The 22768-nt window shown below is 46.1% G+C and overlaps 2 protein-coding genes across 5 annotated transcripts in view; both read right to left on the bottom strand.

Moving 5' to 3' along the window:
- The window catches only part of SLC25A1 (solute carrier family 25 member 1), a 28464-nt gene extending 25152 nt beyond the window's left edge, over positions 1 to 3312 (bottom strand). Inside the window, exon 1 of the mRNA XM_088135390.1 lies at positions 3059 to 3312. Coding sequence (XP_087991516.1) covers positions 3059 to 3179 — 121 coding nt within the window. The 5' untranslated portion in view covers positions 3180 to 3312. The remainder of the gene's footprint in view (positions 1 to 3058) is intronic.
- A 2717-nt stretch (positions 3313 to 6029) lies between these two features.
- CLTCL1 (clathrin heavy chain like 1) overlaps positions 6030 to 22768 on the bottom strand; it is a 43218-nt gene continuing 26479 nt past the window's right edge. The window contains exons 20-34 of one of the 4 annotated variants that reach the window (XM_088135382.1): positions 22342 to 22525; positions 21335 to 21527; positions 20488 to 20645; positions 19175 to 19339; positions 18196 to 18303; positions 17426 to 17593; positions 16217 to 16366; positions 15791 to 15922; positions 15376 to 15486; positions 14331 to 14501; positions 13338 to 13559; positions 12528 to 12548; positions 10057 to 10132; positions 8831 to 8863; positions 6030 to 7498 (exon numbers count right to left, since the gene is read on the bottom strand). In XM_088135382.1, coding sequence (XP_087991508.1) covers positions 8838 to 8863; positions 10057 to 10132; positions 12528 to 12548; positions 13338 to 13559; positions 14331 to 14501; positions 15376 to 15486; positions 15791 to 15922; positions 16217 to 16366; positions 17426 to 17593; positions 18196 to 18303; positions 19175 to 19339; positions 20488 to 20645; positions 21335 to 21527; positions 22342 to 22525 — 1885 coding nt within the window. In that variant the 3' untranslated portion in view covers positions 6030 to 7498; positions 8831 to 8837. The remainder of the gene's footprint in view (positions 7499 to 8830; positions 8864 to 10056; positions 10133 to 12527; positions 12549 to 13337; positions 13560 to 14330; positions 14502 to 15375; positions 15487 to 15790; positions 15923 to 16216; positions 16367 to 17425; positions 17594 to 18195; positions 18304 to 19174; positions 19340 to 20487; positions 20646 to 21334; positions 21528 to 22341; positions 22526 to 22768) is intronic. The other 3 variants (XM_088135380.1, XM_088135383.1, XM_088135381.1) reach the window with 3 other exon arrangements.

The raw sequence follows: 22768 nt of genomic DNA, 5'->3' as shown, positions 1-22768 counted from the left end.
ATGGACTGGGCTTGCAAACTCAGCAGCACTAAGGATTAACCCGGGAGAGGAAAATAAATCATACCATGTATTTTAAAGTACCAAGAAGCATTTTAACAAGACAAAAGCTCCTGGAAGGAATCCTTTCTACTTAAGAGGATTGATGATGCTCTGTTACCAAACAGCTGCTTATTAAAGATGCATAGAAAATCTTTAATGCAATTAAGTTCAGGGGAAGATGCTAGCCAGGCTTGCTCTGTAGGCTTCCTCATTTATTTATTTTTTATTTGCTATCTGCAAAAACAAAGCCTTTATTTGTCACATTCCTGTCTAAACAAACTTGCGAGATGTTTTTTGCTACAGGGAAGATAGGAGCGACGACAGACCCGGTTCCCTGTTGATCGATTTTGCTAGATTCTACAGCAAAATGCCGGAGAATTCTGACTTCTTTCAAAATAGCAACACATCCGGGACTCCAACTTTGTTCCTCCTCGCTGACGCTGCCACAAACCCAGCCCTGCCTGGTTTGTAGGACAACCGAACCAAAGATTTTGATGCACTGCCCGTCCAGGCTTAGCTTGCAATGCTGGGTCATACGGGTTGCGAACGACCAAAACAATGGTGGCATGCAACTAAACAAGTCATTCCTGGCATGATTTCCTCGTTGCAGTTCAGGTTGCAAATCTGGAACGAGGTGTGAGATAGCAGTGATTTTATCCTACCTTCAGTAAGTGAATGGTCAAGGACCTGAACTCTGGATTTCTGTGTTCACCGCAGCAATCCAGACTTCCGGGCATCGCCAACCACGTCAATTTGCTCACAAAAACTACCCGCCTGCTGGATTTTTAGGTTTTTTTAAAGCCATGCTGGGAAGGACCAGCATGGCAGACTTCTTGCCATGGTTTACCAAATGAACAAAACAGGTTCCAACAACCTATCAAAGCCTAAACCCTGGTTTAGGGAGCAAGACTGCCTCAAATGGTATATGAGATGAGTCCAGACAAACCACACAAAAGCTTAGGATGGTGTAGGACCCAGGCATTTGGGGCAAGGGTTCCCTCCACGCTAGAGAGTCCCAGGTATCTAGGTCTGAGGCACCTGCAAGGGCCAAAAAGGGAGCCCCTTCTCAGATGCCTCCTCAGAACAGAGATGGAAAAGTCCCCCACAGCTGCTCCTCCAACAGCGGTGATGGCCAACTGGAGGCCTTCTTCAGCAATGGACCCAAAACACCCGTTTATTCGTGCTTGTTATCTCGGACAGGCTTGGAAAGGAATGGGAGAGGAGGCCTAAACAATCAACAGAGTTTCTCATCTCGGAAATGACCACTTGGCCCAGGTGGCCAGAAATCCGGGCAGAAGCATTTCAGATCGTTCCAAGGAATGAACTCGCTCTTAAAGGGGTTGAGAAATTCCTCTTCGGTTTTCAACCCCTAATGAGCACCACCAAGACCTTCTTGGGATCTTCTGCCTTCCCTGATCTTGCCCAGTCGTGTGGGGTTCACATCATCCCTCAATTTGCGCCTAAGGAAAGGGGAGCAGGGCCCACGTATTCTGTTCCTCCCCAGTTCTCAGCCATCACCATCACCATCTCCTCAGCCCAGCCAGCCCTCATGGATGCTGATGAGGGACATGGTTAGATGGTGGATGAAAAACCTTCTTCATCCAACATCTCCATCCTGAGACTACAGTCTTAGGAAGATTTAGATCAGTGTTTTTCAAACTTGGCAACTTAAAGATGGGCGGACTTCAACTCCCAGAATTCTGGGAGTTGAAGTCCCCCCATCTTAAAGTTGCCAAGTTTGAAAAAAACTGGTTAATACAGCAGCATGGCCCATTCATTCCAATGATGATCGCATCCCAGGTCACCTGAATGAGACCAAGCTGTAAGAAAGGTGGGTGAGGTTTTTCTTCTCCTCTAACTCCTCCCAGGGCACCTGTCGCTCTGGGTGTTGCGTCCTGGATCCGTCCAGAGTCTGAGATTATCCAAGCAACTTTGCACTAGGTCCTGTATTTTATTTCTTTAGAAAAAAAATACATGGAGATTCCCTTTCAATGCCCTGCCCTGCCTGCCTTGTTTGTACCAAGAGTGCCCAAACCAGCCAGCTGTGATCACACCAAGCAGGACCCAACAACACTCCAGCTGAGATGGAGAGAGATTTAAGGGGAACCTTAAAAAAACTAAAGCGGGGTTGTAAGTAGAGCCTGAAGGCTGTGAGGCTGCTCTGAAGGCCCAGAACTGGGTGGTGGGCACTGGAGCCATTTTCTCCAAAGATGCAAAAAAACAATGCCTTTAAAAAACCACCAGAAATGCCATGTACGACGTCTCAGCCCGTCTCCCAGAATGATTTGAACCCCGCTCCTCTTTAAACGACCCTTCTGATCCTGCAGGGAGACCGCGCTAATGCCAATCGCCCAGGATGCTTGGAGAATAAATGCACATTTCTAAAGCCACGCGTGCTTTCAATCCCCGCAACCACCCGCTGAATCGACTCTCATCTCCGAGACCCGCGCCCCGGATCGCGGCGACGGAGCGGGACGGCTCCGCTCCTGCAAGCCGTTTTAAAGGCGCCGCCTTCGGCACCGCTCGCGCCAGCCAGCCCCCCGCGCCCGTGACGACAAACCCCAGGGACTAGGAACTTGGGCCTCTTCCCAGCGAGCCAATGATCTCCGAGCAGCGCGGGGGGGCCGGCGCCAGCCCACCAATCCCCAGCGCCGGCCATCGGAGCAGCCGATCGCCCGAGGGGGAAAGGGCGGGGAGGCTGAGCCGCCCGGTTCCTTGTGCAGCTTGCTACCGGTTGCAAAGCGAAGGGGCGGGGGGGAGAGAGAGGAAGAAAGAGAGCGAAAGGAGGCGTCCGGGCCCTGCGCCCGGGCGCGGGAGAAGGACCCCCGTGCAGAACTGAGTCGCCACAACGTGGCACAAGCCGGGCGAGCTTCCCTTTGCAAAACCCTTTGCAAAAAGTTCCGCCCGGGGAGGGACGGGGGAGGCGGGGAGCAGGCCAGCTGCAGCCCCGCGCCGTGCCCGGGCGTGCACCCCGCAGCCTTTTCTCCTTTCCGTTTGGAAAGCGGCGCAAAGGCCTTACCTGCCAGGATCGCCTTGCCCGGGTGCGTCAGCTTGGCTTTGCCGGCCGGGGCGGCGGCGGCCAGGCAGCGAGGTCTGGCGAAGGGGCTGGCGAAGCCGGCGGGCGGCGGGGCTGCAGACATCGCGGCGGGCAATCGGGGAGCGCCGCGCGGGGCAGGCGGTGGCGGCTGGTGCCCGGGCGCCGCTGCTCGGATATACCCTCCGGGGGCGTGATCGCCGCCAGCCCGGCCGCCGCCCCCCGTGGGGTGGGGTGGGGGCGGAGCGGCGGCGGCGTCACGCCTTCGCCCAGGCGCTGCGCTGCGCTGCGCGGAGGCGCGGCCAGCGGCGCGCTGGGCACGAACGGGGCACCCGGCGGCCTGGCTGCCCCGGGCTCCTGCGGGCTGCGGGGCCGGCCGAGGCTCCCCTCGCCCCCGGGGGCGGTTGCGTGCGCCGCGCCGGGGCAGCCCGCTCTGGGCAAGGGGGAAAGGGAGGCGGGCGAGCCGCTGCCAGGCGAGCGCAGCCGGGCACGGGCAGGCGCGTCCCCTGGAGGTGGCGGAGGGGACTGCAGGGGCTGATTTCGGGGCGTGTAGCCCTCTGGCGGCCCTTGAGAGAATGGCACCCGGGACTTCCCTGTTGTCCTGGGGCAGTGTTTCTCAAGCTTGGGCGTTGGAAGACGTGTGGACTTGCTGGGGAATTCTGGGAGTTGAAGTCCACACGTCTTCCAACGCCCAAGCTTGAGAAACACAGTCCTGGGGATTTGCCTGCTCCGTATTCTCCGGAGGGGATGCGAAGACCTAGATCTCTGGAGAAGGCTTTGATGCTGGGAGAGGTGGAAGGACAGAGAAGACGAGGATGACTAACAGCCAGGGGGATGGGCTCTGGTACAGTGAGTTGGGGGCACTGTTGGAAGACCTGGAGGACTAAGTTAGGGACACAGCACCCTGGAGAAAACCTATCTATGCAGGTGCTAAGAGTCAACGCGGGCACATAAGCAGTCAACCAACCAGTCAATAGAACATAATACTGGGAAAGGTGGAAAGAAAGTGAAGAGGACGACCAGCAGCAAGGGGGAGGGACTCAGGGACAGTGGCGATGGGGGCACCATTGGAAAACCCGAAAGATCAGGTTGGAGAAAATCTATGCGGTCGCTAAGAGTTGAGACTCACTTGAGGGCACATCCTCAATCGCTCAACCGGTGGAAAGACCCAGCTCCTTGGAGAAGTCCATCGTGCTGGGAAAGGTGGAAGGAAAGAGAACGGGATGACCAGCAGCAAGATGGACGCAGTTATGGTGACTATGGGTGCACCCTTGGAAGACCTGAAGGTTAGGGATAGATCGTGGGGGAGAAAATCTGTGTGGTTGGTAAGAGTCAACACTGACTTGGTGGCATGTAATTAATATTCCCTGGGAGTTATGGACCTTCCTGGGCCCCCTTAAGGGATTCGGAGGGGATGGGTGCAATTTTCATGCCATTCCATCTCTCTCCCCTGTTCAACCTTGCAAGACAGAGCTGCTCTCCCGGTTTCAGGGCAGCCAGACTCTTTTAGCTATGTGCACGTTGGGCCTGTTACATATGGCATCTCCTGTGATCAACCGAATAAAAACACCTGCTCCTTCCAGGAAAGAAAAGACTGCTGAAGGAAGAGAGAGAGGAGAGTTTCTAAAGAGGTTACTCTTCTCAACCTCTCATCGTTGGGCTTTCTGCAGGCATCTACGGCTTGGTCCACCGCACGTACCATCTTCTTCCTCTTGACTTTTCACTGTGCCCCAGCGGAATGGAGTATCTGATGTTGGTTCGCTGGCTGGCACAGGTCTTGCCTCTAGAACCAGTGCGCTAACTGCAACCAAACGGGCCTCTTTTTTTTTGCAAAAACCAGCATTTAATGAGTCCACGTTGCCCATCGAACACTTCCTTAGCTGGCTAGCGCTCCAAGCATCTTGCTGCTTCTGTTTTGGTGTCGTAAAGCTTGATCATCTCACCCAAGAAGGTGGCTTGACTGCTGAAGCAACTCCAACCGCCTGCTTGCAGCAGGAAGCTAACTCAGGCATCTTTTTTCAGCTTGGTCCTATGCCACATTAGCACAATTTAAGAATGACTGGTCCAAAAAAAAAAGGCTGCAGAGAAAGAAGGAAATTACATCTGACTAACTCTGTTTTCCTGGCAAGATTTCAGAAGTGGTTCTCCTCCTTCCTAGGGCTGAGAGAGAGAGAAACGGGCCCAAGGTCGCCCAGCTGGCTTCATGCCTAATGCGGGACTAGAAGTCACGGTCTCCCAGTTTGTCGCCTGATGCCTCAACCATGACACCAAAGCATCTCTCTCTGGCAAACTGGCATCAATCAAAAGAAAAGGTTTTATTGGCTTCAGTTCCGCTCACACACCGCACAAAGCCGTGGTTTTTTTGGACTAACAACGGGCTGCATTCACGTGACGTGCTAATCTGCCACCCAGCAAACCACCACGGCTTGGTGCAATGCCTGAATTTTTCCCTAGAGCTCCGTCTAAAGCAAGAGCTTCTACTGTTAGCCAAGATGGTTTAGGCTGCGGTACTCCCATCCGCATTGAAGCCGGCCTAGCCAGAGCCTCTGCTAGCCCAGCCAAAGGGCGTTTGGGAAGGTTAATGCTTGCGGAGTCAAAAACAGGGCCAAATGTGAATGTCGCTTTAGTTTCTGGTCTTCGAGCAGGAAGTTTTTAATCACAGGGCACCTGCTCCTGAGAAGCAAGCAGAAGCCCTGGTTCTTTACTGAAGTACAAGAAATTCAAGCGGTTTGTTCGCACAGCATTTGACGTTTTCCACAGCTGCGGGAAGCGAAGATCTAGCTCGACTAGTCCAAGACTGGTTGTACATGCCAGGTTGGGGGGGGAAAAGCAAACTTTTTTTTCCTCTTCCTCTTAGAATAGGCCAAAAAAAAACCAAACAAAAAGAGCATTACAGCCATATGACCCCTTAGGTGGTTGCTGAATTCATGACCTTACGGGCTGCCAGAGGCATTGCGAACCACACAGCAGACACCGGTTTGGTTTAGGTTTATAATTGGACTTCCATAATATTCATGATTAGCACAAGATCCATAGCCATAAATTATACATGGTTATCTAATTTTAAGTACATAAAATGTTAACGATATAAGTTCTCTGACGAAGTGGCACCAAGGTCACACATTTCAGTTGGCGTTCTCGATCGGGGAGAAGAAGGCAGGTGCCCCGTCTCGCGGAAGTCTGGCACGGCCGAGAAAAAAATTCATCTGAAGAACCGTCGCCAGCCCAGGGTGCCCGGAAGGCTTAGGGACTCCGTCCAAATCCCCACCGTGATAGAAGCTTTCAGATTTGAAGATACGAGCAAGCAAAACGATACGCCGCTTTCGGCACGGTTCTCCTTTGGGTCAGGGCCATCCTGGTTGTACCAGACACCTCCAGTGCTTACGGCTCTCCAGGCACACGGATACGTTGATGTTGCTCGTAAACCTCAGTAGTTGCATTTGGGTTTTCCTTTTAAATACCAGGACCCCTTGGATGTGCTCGCCCTACGTACTACAGAAAAAAACATCAGGGAAATATCTGCGCTGAGATAGGATCCAATTTATTCTCCAATCAAGAGTTTCAAAATCTACTCCAAGAAGCATAGAAGCGTTTTCCCCCCTTCTCTTTCTCTCTCAGTGGCGTTCTACCAAATCTACTACTCTTTCCTATCCTACATACTTAAATTTCCCTTTTTTTTTTTTTTGCCAGGCAGTTTGTACAAACAAACAGAGGGAAAGGAGGAGGAGGAGGAAGAGGAGGAGGAGTGCCACATATGATTTTCGAAACACATTCCTCCCACCAGGGACTTTCCAAAGCTAATTCCACATTATTCACGTGGCTGCATCATCTGTTACAGTACTTTTTAAGCATTAACCACTTGGTACCACCCAGAAAAACAACTGGGCTAGCAAAAAAGATTCTGCAGGAGGAGGGGAAAGCAACAGCAACTTCCTGCTTCCTTTTCCTTGACATCTTCTCCCCCCATCCCCAAAATCGCCTCCTGGCCTCAAGAAGTTATTGCTGTCCTGCTGATGAAGCAGAGGTGCCACCTAAGTTTTGAAGAGAGCTTTCCAAATGTCGGTACCGAAATCAAGACCAGGAAAAAAAAAACCAAAAAGGGGGTGGGGGGGAGCTGCCTTGTGGAAATTGAAATGTAACAGGACTTAGCAATAAATAACAGCGTCCTTTAGATGTCTCTGAACCACGGGGGGCACACAAAGGCAGTCAAGCCAACAGAGGAAGTTGTCTGGTGCCTTCTCAGATGAAAGAGGAACACGGGACGGGAAGAGAAGAGGACCAGTGAAAAGGTCTGTTGCAGTGCAAGTTACATATTGAATCCGTAAACTGGTGGCTGGGCGAATCCTGGTGCTGCTGTGTATCCATATGGAAAGTTGGCCTGTGGAGGGACGGTGCTGGGGCCAGCTGTGAGCATCAGTTGCTGGCCTGCAAGGAGATAGAGTGGTTGGTTAGAAGAAAAGCCACCTCCCCGAGACACTTTCGTGTATCCCAAGCGAGGCTAACTAAAATAATCGAACTCAGTGTTTCTCAACCCTGGCGACTTTAAGACCTGTGGACTTCAACTCCCAGAACTCCCCAGCCAGCACGGCTGTCCACAGGTGTTAAAGTCGCCAAGGCTGAGAAACCCCGATCTAACTAAACTGCAGAAAACAAGCCCAGTGACACATTTCAAGGGAATGCATGTCTTTTGGAGGGGGTCTCCAAGACGGAAAGAAAAGGGGAACGTAACTTTCCAGTGTTGACCCCCAAACCAATGCCTCTGTTAAACTCTTCAAAGCTGAATTAGGTATTCATTCACTGCAATGTTGTCTGCTCACTCTGAGGCCTAAGTGGTCATATGCCACACTGAGCTGTGGTTTGATTGGATCATGTTTGTTGGACGGATTCATTCATAACGCTCAGCCAATTCCAACCAATTCAAATTGTGGCTTGGCTTTCTAGGGGAACGAGCCGATCAACGCAGACCTTCAAGGGAATCAGGCAAACGTCTTTCCCCGCACCGGTTTCCAGGTCCTTTGAAAGGAGCATGTCAAGGATAGAACATAGGGAATTCCATGTGTGTTGAGAACCAGTATAGTCTGCTGGTTAATATCAAATTAGGACTAGGAGTCCCTGTTTCAGATTTCCACTCAGCAGTGATGGTTACTGCGTGATGTGTTTGCCACTCTCATCTCTCAGCCTAACCAGCCTCACCAAGTTGTTGTGAGGAACCAAAGAGCGGGAGGGGAGATAGAACCATCTAAGCCTCCTTGGGCAAAAAGATGAACTATAAATGGTTCTGTACTGAGTCTTTGAGATCTAAACTGAAGAAGAGACACCCATGAAGACATCGAGAATTAGTCTGGGTGTTCCATTCAAGGACCAAATTAAACGGTCCATTTCCAAACAATGGGAGGGCATCAGAAACGGAGCAGCTTGAAGGAATGACTACCATAACATGGGAAAATCATTCTGAAGTTCCAGTACATCTTTCTCTTCCAGCTGGCACAGGAGCAAGTAGGGTTTGCTTTGGGTATCTAATGTCACATCTACCACAGACGGAAAACTAGATTAAGGGAATCTTTAATGTTAAGATACAATATAGAACATCTGCAGGGCCAACATTTGAACAAACTGCAGTTAGATCTGTTAGTTATTCATCCCCAGCCTAAGCAGATAATTAATTTTGCCACACGTCAAACACATATGGGGGTTAACACTACACATGCCTCATGCAGGGAATCCCCGTGTAAACACCATGCCCGCCAGCACACTGACCTCGCCATCAGGAACTTCCTTTAATGGAGAGACCTAGAATGCAATTGTCAGTAAAATCTACCTTCTGCCAAATGACCTGAGAGAGATTTTATGTTGGTGAGAAACACTGTTTTATGTCCTCAAGCAAAAATTTCTCCCCCCAGGTTTCATTTCCCAATATCTCACTCCTTGGAGAAGGAAAGTTTTCTCTGTTTTCATGGCAACCTGTCCAGTGTTGCAGTGTAGGTGCTGGACTAGGAGCAGGGAGACCCAGAATCTTTTCCACCCTCAGCTCATAGAAGCTCCCTGCGTAATGGGCCAGACACTCATTCCCAACCCAGCCTGAATTATAGGGTGGTGGTTATGGAGAAAGAGGTAGGTGGACAGAGGACTATGTGTGCCACCTTGAGCTCCTGAATGAAAGGCAGAATATAAACATAATAAATAAGTACATATATAGGCCAAAAAAGTATCAGAGGTAGCGTAAGGAATATTCATTGCATCCTGAAATATAGGGTGTACCAAAAGCCAGGCCCCCCATAGATCTTTTATTATATAAATTACATTAAATGTTCAAATTGGTTGCCACTTTCTTCTAAACACTTCCTTACTCGTTTGACACATGACCTTTGAACATTCCTAAGTACAGTAATATTTTCTCTGGAAAAAAATAAAATAAAACATATTGTGATTGGCCTATGGGGTCTGATTTTTGGTACACCTGTATTGTAGTTCTGGAAGAGTACATCATTCTCAGGAGAGATGGTGTTTTCTTCTGAAACGCACCCAGTACAACGTACAATTTTCTGATTTGGAGCAATTTGGGATGGGGGGAAATACATTTTGCTGGAATGGGTCACGCATATAATTTGCTCAGATGTTCTAGGCATAGGCTCTACCCCAAAATCCAGCCTTCGTGCGCTTCATGATCTTGAAAAAAATCAAAAGGTTTGTTAGGCACGTGAGTCCAGGGAACTTGTTCAAAAAATCCTTGAGGTGTAAACCCCGACAAACGCAGTAAGGCTTACTCAAAGTAAGCCAGAACTGTGTCAATGGCTGGCTTTTAAAAGCTTAGGGAAAAATAAATGGAGCTAGCTAGATTTCTTCTAGAAGGCTGCTTATTTGTAATCTTGAACCACGTAGGAATTAGGAGAGGGAGCGCAGCAGAGGCAGAAGAGTTTAAGACTAAAAAAAGTCATCTAAACTTACTGAAGGCCTATGAAACAGAAAAAAAAAATTCCACCTACCAAATACTATTGGAGTGGGTTCTGTTACTTGTTCCTCTTCTTTCCTTAGGCTTTCTGAAGCATCGAGCTTATCCACCTAAGTTATAAAGTGAACAGGACACGTTCATGAAGGACCCTGAGACCGCCTGGGTTTGGTGACCCCCCTTATCTTTCCCCAGAAGCCCCAAATTCTAAGGCAGTTTCCATTTCAGCTGCTTCTGTTTTAGAGGTCCCGGGGATGGTACAACCTGGTATCAGGCTGACTCCCTGGAAGTCAACCGCCAAGGGGTGGATTGGCTTAAGATCGTGACTGGCACGAACAAGGATGAGAAAGTCAAGGTGGCACGATTGACAAGGGGGAGCCACAACTTTGATTCACCTTCACTTTCAGTACGTCCCAAGATAGGAACTGCAAGAACCAAGGACTGCAGGAAGGAAAGTTGGGGGGCCTAGGGAGCAGCTTTATAAGGAGGAGAGCAGATTGTGGGTGCTCTTGCGAAATGGTAGCCAAGCGGGTTAAACCAGCTGTCTACAAAACCGATTCCATGATGCAGATGGCCAAACACAAACCGCTCGTTTATCAACAGGTAAACCAGCAAGATTCCCTCTCGAGACCTTTCCAATGGGAAGAGCTAAAGCTGGTGGAGCAAGAATCCAGGGAGATGCATTTGGCAAACAAGGAAGGGATGGGAGAGAGGTTCAAGGTCAGAAAAAGAACAGCCCAAAGCCTGTTGACTCAAAAAGGCAGAGGAAGAAACCCAAGATCTGAACCTTGGTGGTGACACACAGTTATCCTGCGTGCTGCTAGATGCAGAATGTGGCGTCCTCGTCCTCTGCAGCTAAGCTACTTCTCAAACCTTTTCAGGTCTGCTTGGGAATTCTGCTACTAGCATGGCAGCGTCCCATTTAATTTTTTTAGGCTTAAAAATATTTTAGTTCAGGTGGGGTCTGGCAAGCACAAAAGGAGTTACCCACGGGTCCTTGGCCAAGTCAGCTTCCTATGATCATCAAAGGGTTCCTGTTCATTTAGCCATGAGAATGACTTCCTCCCTCCATGTCTCTCTGGCCCCATGATGAGGGTACCCTATATTTCCCTATAAAGTCACTTCCAAGCTGAGAACTCAAATCTTGCTCGTTAACATGAATGTTTGCTGGCTTTGCCTGCAAATACAGGTGTGCTTTGCCACTGTCCTCTACGATGTTTAACTCAGCACAGCTGCAAGGCAAGACCATGTTTGCCAGGTAGGATCACCTACTGACACTTTGTTTCTGTAATGGTATGTGGGAAAGACCTTGGGAGACAGGGAGAAGAGATGCTGCCCGGAGAACTATCAGATAAGAGACAGCATAGCCCACAGCTGCCTAATAGGTGGAGAAAGAGGCTCAGAAGGGACCCTCCCTAGTTTTTCAGGCTGTAAAGGAGATGGCAGGAGAATTGTAATTTCAGACTTGCAAGATTCTGCTAACGTAGCCTTACAATAAAGTAGAATTGGCTCATCTGGTCCTGTTTCCTGTCTGATCTACCTGGTAAGGCTGACAATTTCCATATAAGACATCTCATCCATCAGCAATTTTTATGGATGTGGCAGGGCATAATATCCACTGCCAGCTTCTCATTCGTTTCCGATTCAGGATGAATCCCTCCTCCCCCCTCAAAAGACATACCGCCTCGATGAAGAAATCTGGCATTCTCACCGTATTGTCAAAAGCGTTCAAGCTTTGTTAATAGGAAAAATGTCTGTTGGTAACACATCTAGCTGTTAGGTACACACTTCAGTGATGGAAGTTAAAACAACTTGAAAGTACAGTAAAAGGAGGGGAAGTTCATTACTAGTTCCATGTATTAGATTAGTTCTTATTTTAAAACCAGTCTTATTGTGCATGCTCTTTCCCAAAGACTGAATGCTTAGTAGACACCACTTGTAAAATTCAACCAGACTTCAACTTGGAAAGGACAAGAAGCCAATGTACATTCCCCTTTCCAATACAGTCTGGCTTACTAAGGCCTTCGGACTTCAGCGAACAGATTGGGAAGATGTATTTCAGCTACCTCAGCACCATTTTCTTTTGCTACTTTCCATGCAATAACTAGCTAGTTTTTTCTAATAGCCAGGAGTACCCTAGGAAGATCTACAACTCCAGGATAAGAAATCTGCTGCATAAGAATCATTCAGGAATGATCCAATCTATCAGACATATATTAAACATGGATTGTTGAATGACTTTTCAGTAGTCGGCAGTAAAAAAATAAAAGTTCTTGTAAATAAATAAATAAATAAATATTGGGGTTTTCCTTCCCAATGAAGCAGGCGAAGTCCGGCTGGATTTTTCCAAGTTGTTTATGAAGTGATATTTACTATGACATTGGTTAGATGAAGCTAGATTATTCTGCTTTTCAGTGCAAGCTACAGCAAGGCTGCTGCATCTTAGATCTATTTTAAGGGACACAAATTAAAAACAACACAAGAGTGTAAAACTAGAGAGACCGTCACCTTATTAAACAGACCATCAACCTGTAAGAAAATTAAGAGGGGAATATTTAAAATCAAAAAGCCACGAAATCAAGTTCAAGAAAAAGCAAAAGAAAAGGTAACATTAGGGGGAGAAAAGGAAGAGATCCACGTAGCTAGGAAGGAGAACTAGAAAGAGAGACATAATAACGTGAGCCTCTACAAAACCAGTATTTTACTCAATGTTTAGTGTCAATTTATAGACATGATCATAACAAGCTGATTTACTTTGCAGACCACCGTATTAAATGCCTTGCACTTTAGAGATTCAAAACTCTTCAGCTGCACTAACAAGTCTGGAAATTACATCATCAGAGTAGTCATGAGATGAAGATAGGAAAAATGACTTCGTGGTGATGATGCAACAGTGTTTTGGGATTACCTGATGCTTATGACAGATATAAATGCTGCATTTCTGAGAGGCAAAATTATTATTTCCAAGCCACTGAGACCCCATTCAGCTTCTCAACTTTTTAAAAAATAAACAAAATGGGTCCTAGCTCCATGCAGCTAACGGAGCCAGCAGATTTGCTGTTGAAATACTGTATGCCAGGCTGAGACCGATATTTAATTACAGATATTAACCAACCATCAATCCCCATCTCCAAAGAGCCATGCCATTTAAACAGCTTCGATGAAGCAAAGGATGAATCAGTGCCCTTTTTCCTACGGCACTCAAGATTTCTTTAAGTCATCCAGCAGCTTTTGACCAGTTTTTTTTTTTTTTTTAAATTGAGGAAACATTTTGCTTCGAGCAGAGTAAACTCATCTTTCTAGAGAAGCCGCACTTACTTTGGTAAGGTACTCTCTCGTCACCTGAATGAAGTAAGGCATTGCAAAGTCCATAATGTTGTGCCGCCATGCCAACTCCAGGACCACATCTGGATGCAACAAGTCATAACATGTGAAGAGAGAAGCTGCAAAACACTCCTTTTTGTCTTCTTCCAGAAACCACTGAAGTAGTTTCTCAGCCAGCTCAGCGTCTTTGGATTCTGCGGCATATTGCATGGCATCCTACGGAACATAATAAACATAAATAAAATAAAATAAAATAAAATAAAATAAAATAAAATAAAATAAAATAAAATAAAATAAAATAAACCAACCCTAACCCAACGGGGTGCTTACCTTCACAGCTATAAAATAACTAATGCTGCCTGTCTGACATGGTACAGGTAGGTCACGATTAGTGACATTTCAAATAGTGCAAAATTCGATTTAGCGCAATCTATAAATGGACACCAGGTTGTGTGTAACACAAGCCAAAATTAAGTCAGCGTGAGGCTAGCTCATGCACGGTTGAGGCTAGCGTGCGTGCAGTGGTCATTGGGGTTTTAGACGCTAATTGTCGTGGGTGCAATGTGGAGAAAAGGAAGCTTGCGTTCGAGGAAAGCTCAAAAAAAAAGGGCTCCTTTTAAAGAACGACAGCAGAATACCGGCGATAGCAGGTTCGCTTTGCATACGGCTTTATCCTTTCCCTGTTATACAATATTTCATTAATAAACGTATACAAATTTACATTTAAAAATCTTCATTTTCTATTTTCGTCGAGCTGGCACCCATGACCTTACTTTCTATAGAAGTATCACTTCGAGCAGCGCAAATTAGAAGAACGCGACCACTTCGTGGGATTCATTAACTGCGCTAATCGAGACCTCCCTGTGTTAATGAAGGACCCACAGGTATGAAAATGCCAGACCACCTTCCTTTTGCAGGTCCGCTCCGGTGGAAAGGACTCCACCCTGTCCTGCCCCCCCCCCCGATCCGCAGAAGGTCCTAACTGACCTTATAAAGCCGATCCTTCTTGCAAAGCTCCACGCTCTGTTTCCACCGGTTATTGCCTTTATACAAGTAAGCGGCGATCCGCCGGAACTCAATTAACTTGTGCTTTTCTAGACGCTGAGCCAAGGTAATGTTATCGAAGTTATCATAGGCATCAATGGATGCTCGCAAGCCCTATTAGGAGAAAGAAAGGGCCCACCGAGGAGTTAGAGGCCTTCCTGAAAAGAACCAGAGGCCCTGTTCTTCGTTTTTAAATTGTTATTAAATTTGTATGCCACCTGATTCCCAGGAACTCTGGATGGTTCACAAGTAAAAATGTTAAAAAATACACACAATCCAAAGATACACCTTTTTAAGAAGGAACTAGACAAATTTGCAGAACAGGTCATCAATGGCTGCTGGTCTTGATGGCTGTGTGGTACCTCCTGAATTACAGACCAAATACCAGTTACTGGCATGGAAAAGGGCAGCCAAACGCCAATCTATGCTTATGAGTTTCCCCAAGGCATCCAACTGGCTGCTATGTTCTGCAGGAGGATGGGTAAGATGGACCACTGGCCTCATCCAATAACTTTTCTTATCTTCTTAAGATGAGTTGCTAACGCTGTAGTTGGGTAGGATGAGAGGCCACAGCAACAACTCTAAAGCAGTTACAATTCAATCTTGTAGAAATAGTTATGGGGACCAATGAACTGCTTAAATGTGCTTGTTGTTTGGAGAAAGACGGACCCCAAAACAATTTTAACTGGTGCCTTCTAGGTCTGCTGAAATTACAACTCCCAGAATTCCATTCAAAATGGGGTCATTGCCTATGAATTCTACCAACTGTAATTCCAACATATCTGGATGACTCCAGCTGATTAAGGGAGTCTCGACGCATCTATGGGATCCACCAAACAAGAGCAGAGGACACATTTCGTACATTTTGGCTTCACCTCTGCAGACATTGTGTATGCTGGAACAAGCTGTGAATCAGGTGGTCATTTGACATCCATATTTTATTCACACTGCTGTGGGTCTATCCTACAACTCTACCTCCAAAACTCACTTGGTAATCTTCCTCCTCTGTCAGAAGATTGTTCAGTGCCTCGTTCACTCCTTTATTATTGTGGTTCTGGACTGAACGCAAATAAGGTTTCACAAGAGGTAGCTGATTAACCTATGGAACAAGGCAAACATTTAAGGCAAAAAAAAAAATTATTTGGTAGGTGTTCACCCAGGTTCACCATTCAAACAAGTGCAAACCTAATGATGGAAGCTTGCCTTCTCCCGAAAACAATCTTCCAGTATAAAATGCATGTAAAACATCTGGAAAATAACTCCTCAAAACACCTGAGCCCACTTACACAAACGGAAGCAATAAATCTGAAAACTGAAAACCTTCCTTTCGCCCTTTTGCCTTGGAACATTCCATCTGAACTCAGTATTGGTCAATTCTTTCTAGGAGTGGGTCTTTAAGTCACCTTGGAGAAAAAGCTGACTGTCCTGGTGTGATCCAGCCGTGGAGATAATACTAGGAGGAGATCATTGATCAGCAATGGTTTGTAATCCAAATAAAACTGCAGGGCTTTGTAATACAACTCCACGTTGGCAACCTAGAGAGTAAGAGTGAGTTGAGAAAACTGTTAGCCTCTTAAATGATCCATTAAATTTAACAACCCAATGTTGAAGACCCTTTTCAAAGACTCATTCATGAAGAACAGAGTAATAAATAACTAGCAGCCACAATGGCTATGTTTGCCAAATACATCTCAATACCAGCTTCTGGGGAATGTAACTGGAAGAGCAGGAATGTCCTTGTGTCAGTCTTGAAGCTCCTCCAAGACAACTTCAGCTGGTATAACAGGGAAGAAGTCACGCCAAGGAGCATTAACATTACAACTGTTCACCTTTGCAATGATGTCCTTGAACTGCCCTTCCTTCCAAGCATCTGTGGGATGGTTCATCATAGTAATTATTGCATTGTCATATTCTTCATATTTATCATAGAGGAACACCAGTTCTCCCCAGAGATGGGCGTGTTCTGCCGCCCGAAGTACCTTAAAAACATTGGAGGATGTGAACGTCAACAGTGAAAGGAAGAAAAGAGTCCAAGGTACAATATTGGCCCCAATATGTTACTGGTACCCAATCTATTTCTAGGAGGAACCCAAGAGCATTGAGGTTGGGCTGGGATCAGCCTGTTTAAAAGACTACTTTCTTGTCTGTCTGTCTTGTCTATCTATTTACATCTGCCACAGCTGCAAGACCTTTGGTGTTTTACAATCACAAGGAATGCAAACGTGGAAACAAAATCTCAGCGGTAGGAACTGAAATGAGTAACACTCTAAAAACCATAATCCTAAAATTAATCAAACTGGGCATCCAATCACTCACCATAGGCCCTCTGGAACAACTCTGTTTTCAGGAGTTTCCAGATGGCTAGGACCGTAGGGGTTAACCTAGTTCCTAAGGGTGGTGGGGGGATGCGTGCCATAAAATAGGCACTGCTATTGAGAAGCACAACTAAGAAGCCTCCATTTGTACCTTGCAGAGGTGGGGGACCTTGAGAGTTTGTCCCAGAATGCACAAGTCAGGCAGCTTGATTCCAACTGCAGGAGGCAGTCTTGCCGGTACCATGGTGCCAAGCCACGTATGGCATTTATAGACAATATTCTGCATTTTGTATTGCACCCAGAAGCTAACAGGAAGCCAGTGCAGGGCCCAGAGCCGACGAATAATATTGCTGGTCCCTTGCATTCTAGACACGTGCACTCAATGGCTCTCGGGTTGTGTGTGTGGCGGGTGGGGGGAACCTACGGCCTTCCAGGTGTTGCTAAAGTAGTCGTATGGCCAATGATGATGAATTCTGGCAGTTGGAAGTTCAACAGTATCGCATGGGTCATGGATCCCCACCCACCTTAGGTCACTGATGGCTTGCCTCTACAGATGAACACATATGTCAAGGGCCTGAGTTGCCCCACTGTGCCAATACCGTTTTTTTGCTATGTGTATCTGTTCGCTAGTCAATTTTCATCATTTTGTGACAAACAGTAGGGGAAGCTTGCTGGAAAAGGGAACAATATCAGCATTTCCTTGACTTCAGGAATATCAAATACCTTTGGAATATTGACTCTGGACCAGAACAGTTCCAGATGTTCTCTCATCTTCTGTGGTTTATATTTAGAATATAAAATAGCAAGTTCGGTAAACATTCCCATGTGAGCACGTTCCAGGCCAAGGGCTGCTTCCAAGAGAGCAATCAGTTCCTCAAAGTACCCGCGGCCCTAAGAGTCAAGAGCATGGCATGTTTAAGCAGCTTATACCCCACTTACGGTTAAACAAGATAAAAGGATAATCCCCCGAACTGTCTGGGCTCCCACACTCCAGAAGGAAACTTCTTAAGGGCAGAAAGGGGCAAGTCGGCTGAGACAAGAGAAATTCTAAACATCTGGACAGAGATGCTAAGAATGAGCAAAAGTGACTTATTCATCAGAGAGAGAAAAACTGCATTGCTGAATACAATATCCCAAATTTCATTCTAAAATATAAATGAAAATTCATCTCTACGCATATCTTCCAGGTATTGTCCAGAGATCCCTTAGTTCTTAGGGTTTGGTGGGATTTTTTAAAATGCTATTCTCTAGTGCTTTTATTAGCATGAACAGTTTTGCTGGAGACAACATTAATCATTTATATATGTTTATATTTATAAACATAAATAAAATTATGCTGGTTATACTCATTTCAGCCATGAATACTATGGCTGTTTTTAATTTTACTAGTTCAGTGGGAGGAAGTGCAGCACTGTATAAATATTTTTAATAACGTTTATGGCATCATCAAAGGTCAAGGACCTTTATGTTTTATATAGTTAAAGGAATCCAACCTGATAATAGCTTATCAGCTCTTCAAGTTCATCCGCGTGAATTACAATGTGTAAGCCACAGATCTGTGCAAGCCGGAACTCCTTTCCATTCACACAGGCAAAACACACCTGCAACAAAATACACTCTTAGCAAAAGTGGACAATTGAACCCAATGATTCTACTCTACATACCCAGATAGTTTGGCCCTCGGATTCTGAATTAGCTGCAGATGACAGTCTAATTCCATAGGATGTTACAGATAAATACATACCTGCGTACCGAAAATCTTTTTTAACAAAAGCAGGGACAATATTGTGGGACAATCAGGGTCTTCAAAAGGTGCTACAATATTTAGATATGTTTTCAGAACCTATCTACCCTCACGCAAATTTTAAAACATCCACGGTACACATGAAAACGAAGTAACGATAAAACAGCAACTCATGGACAAAGTAAAAATAAAAGCAGGAATAGCCCAGTTGGTTAGAATGCCCTCCAGGACAGTTCTGTTTTTAGCATCTTTCTGAACACAATTAGAGAGATGGCCAACCTGATCTCCCCAGGAAGACTGTCCCAGAGAACCAGCCCCCCTTGCCTCAACTCCCTTTAGCACCCAAAAGAAGGGGCACTAGGAGCAATTTCTCCCTTGAAGACCTACCAGTTGGGCCAATTCTGGTTGGAAGTGGTGGCCCTGCAGGTACCCAGAGGCCAAGCCACAAAGCCAAGTCTCATACCCCCTTGCAAGTGGCCACGCTGCCTAGGAGTCAATGGGAGTTGAAATGCAAAAACCTAGAGCAGTGTTTCTCAACCTTGGCGACTTTAAGTTGCCTGGTCTTCAACTCCCAGAATTCCCATGCTGGCTAGGGAATTCTGGGAGTTGAAGTCCAGGCATCTTAAGTTGCCAAGGTTGAGAAATGCTGACCTAGAGCTAGTTCAACAGTTCCAAGCTCCAATCCCAATCTTAATATCCTCCCCCGTGAACAACGCAAAGCAAGTCACCTCCTTCCACGTCCTGGTGCTATTGGCTTTACGAGCGCTATCAACAGCTACTTGGTACTCCCCAAGATGAACCAAGGTAGAGGCCAGGCGAGCAAAATTGGACACGTTATTGTAGAGTAGCTTTGCCGCATCGTACATTCCCTCCTCATAGCAGCGATCGCCGACCTAAAAGGAGACAGAGGGCTGTGATAGTCAAACCAACCAATGACAAAGGACCCAAACGTGAGCGTCAGCAACAAACCAGAAATTATGGTTAGTCCTTGCTGTTGTTCTTCGTGTTTGCCCCACTTGTTTTCAAGGTCTGCTCATTTGGCCCGGCACTCTCCTAGTTCACGTGGGAAAGCTACCAGTACATGATGCAATGAGGTTTTGTGTTCTAGCTAGCTTGTCCACAGCCTGATGCTGATTAAGGTTGAGAGGGAATGATTGGTCCAAACTCACCCAATGAGCTTGCGTGGACAAGGGAGGACTAGAACCCGAGTCTCCCTTCTCCTAGTCTAGCACCTGAAGTATAGAATCCCATAGGATCTACCCGGCCAATCTGATCTGGCAGGAATGGCACCCTCCGTGTTCCTTAGATCAAACAACTGGGGCTCAATATTATCTATTTTATTATAGGGTTATAGTAACAGAATCTTGCAAGTCGGAAAGTCTCTCCCCACGCCCTGCCTTTATCTACAAGAGAACTACGGAGGGTCGTGTCTGAAACGCATTCTCAAATTACATTCCTGCCCTGGCCTCAGATTTCTCTGATCTGACTGTTGCCCTGGCTGTGGCTCTTCCTCCTGTTCCCCAAGGTTATTCTCACAGTCCATTACAAGCATCTTAAGTATAGTTTCCCATGGTGTCTGCCCAGTTGATCTGATCTAGCAGGGTTGGTGCACTCCGTGTTCCTTAGATCAAACAATGCCATTTATTGGGACCCCCAGAAGTGCACCTTCTCTATAGCAGCGCCTTCCCTCTGGAATGAGGTTCCCCCCAAGATTAGAAAGGTCCCCACACTACTGGTGTTTTGAAGGGCCCTGAAGACCTGGCTCTTCACCCAGGCCTTTGGTGAACATGACTGAAGCCTCCATTTTTCTTTGTTCCCATATAGTTTTGTTATTTCTGCCATCTTTATTCTACTTCTACTTTTGGTTGTTTCCTAGTTTTTAAATATTTTAACCCTCTGTAAACCACCCAGAGTCTCTGGGAGTCAGGTGGCATATGCATTTAATAAATTATTATTATCCTTACTAACCATGACCCAATGCCAGCTCTTAGAAATTATGTTTAATCAATTGTGCTAGAAGTTTAACTTCAAAATAAAATACCTGTTGTATGTGGGCATTATTAGGGCCGCTGACAAACTCTTCTAGCTCCGAGAGCCTGTTTGTTTTCGCCAAGGCAAAAATCAGTTCAGTCTCAACGTAAGATTCTCTTGCTTTCTTCTGAGCCATTTGCAAGAATTTGACCAGATCCTCCCAGTTATCTTGAAGGGATGGAAAAAGAGAACAAATAATAATTTATTTTAAAATTACCTTTTCACATGGGGTCAGACCTTTGCAAAAACCAGCAGTGGAATGGATGGAATAATACACAGCAATATGAGCGGGTTTACTGATACTGATAAACTGATCCCATGCTGGCTGGGGAATTCTGGGAGTTGAAGTCCACACATCTTCAAGTTGCCAAGGTTGAGAAACACTGGTGTACATTGCCATACACAATGATACACGCTGGGATTTAGAGAGTCATGCACAGGTTTTTCTGGCCAGATTCTATACGGTCCACATTTTAGGCAAATCAATCCAAGTAACACTACTTAAACTAACATGCACATTAAAAATACATGTTTCTGCTTTGCATTTCTGAATTATAAAAGGACTCTCAGCTTTCTCACATGCCAACATGTGTATTTTAGATAGACATGCCTACCAAAATATGTACATTGGGGTAAGTTACACACAAAAATGCAGGGTTTTTTGCACGTGGGGAAGAAAAAGAATAAAATGTAATGTATATTCTTACACGGACTTTTTGAAAAATGGAGACTGATGCAGTCAGAATCCACCCATTACTATTAAATGGTAGTTTACCTAAGCAATGGGCAAAGATTCCTGATACGCAGGTGTGAATTGAAATGTTCGTGCTCGGCTATAAAGGAGGTCCTTGGCTTACTGTTTCGGTTGGCGGCCTGGACCACCTCCATGTAGGCAGAAGGATCGTCAGCTTTTATATAAGAATCTATAGCTTCCTTAACCAAGTCCTTCTGAAGTTGTGCTCTGCCCAGCTGACTCCAAACCGCTGGTTCGTTACACCTCTCTGCAAATTCATACGCACGATCCAAATTGCCAATGTGTTCTATCAACACCTAGAAGAGGATGCAAGATAAAACCTCAGAAATCGGGTGGGGGAGAACCGTTCCAAGTTTTCAAAGGGAGGAGCGTTCCAACAACCTAAACCAACACTAGATATTTTTTTTTTGGGTCTACTGAGTTGTGTTCCACAGCCTGATCCTTCCCTTCTCCCAGCCAGTGATCAGGATGGTAGGCTACTGTATGATAGCATTCAGGGGTTCTATTGACAATAGGGATGGGGGTTCAGGAAGGTGTCGTGCAACACACCTGGAAGATACCAGCTAAATTCAGGACATACTTGGAGGGGGGAGGAGGAAGAGGTAGGACAATAATGCAAAGTGGGCATGGCCATATTTTCAGCTTTTTTCTTATGGGTTTAGTTTTGTTTAAAAAAACAAAACTATTTTAGGGCTTACATTAAAGTTTGCTTGCATTTCCTGACGCCCAACAGCAAGAAAGCATGCTGATACTTTAAGCAAAAGTCCACGGGCCATAAAAAGACCTTGCAGTTTGCACTCAGGCCAAAAGCTATTCAGCATGGGTTGCATAGAAGTTGATTTCTGGCAAAGACGTCAGTGAAGAATTAGAGAAGATTTATATTGTTTTGCCACGTGCATCTATAAGGAAGCCATTCTTCCCGGTACTAGAGGTATTCTTGAAGCTAGAGACCCTTGTTATCCTCGGCTGCCCAAGAACAAAAATCTGCACGCTCTGGTTTGCATTTCATGTATGAGCTTGAGCATCACATGTGTGGACTTAAAAAAAAAAAAAAAAAAGGGAAAACAGGGAGTTCTTTGAAGGTTGACAAGCTGCTGATTTAAGCCTCACCTGAATGGCGGAAGTATTGACGTCAAACTTTCTGAAGATGGCAAAGGCTTCTTCATAGAGCTCGTTGCTGATGGCAATATTGGCAATATCCGGAGCATCGTAGTTGTCCAGGCGATTGATGTACTCCATTACCCGTGTGCGGTCTGCTTTGATGGCAGTCAAGATCAAGAGGTTCTGGAGATTCCTTTCAACAGTTCACAGGGAAACGGTTAAGCCAGCAGATTCCAGCAGTAGTGAGCTTTGTAAACAGTTGTTTGCAATTTCTGGTCCAACAAAACACAACTGCGATGCAGACATAAGCCATCTGTGCAGTCAGCCAGGATTAATTCTCTCACACGTGATTCCAACAACTGAAATCAAGTCCTTCCTTAAAGCAACAGGTGCCCCTTCTTTATTAACTTTTCTCAACTAGAGAATAAAGAGGATT

Source organism: Python bivittatus, unplaced genomic scaffold (assembly GCF_059951505.1).
Source record: "Python bivittatus isolate LINGU-HERP-01145 unplaced genomic scaffold, Pbiv_v1 ctg000100_np1212, whole genome shotgun sequence".
Taxonomy (NCBI): Eukaryota; Metazoa; Chordata; class Lepidosauria; order Squamata; family Pythonidae; genus Python; species Python bivittatus.
This window is presented reverse-complemented; position numbering and strand designations above follow the sequence as displayed.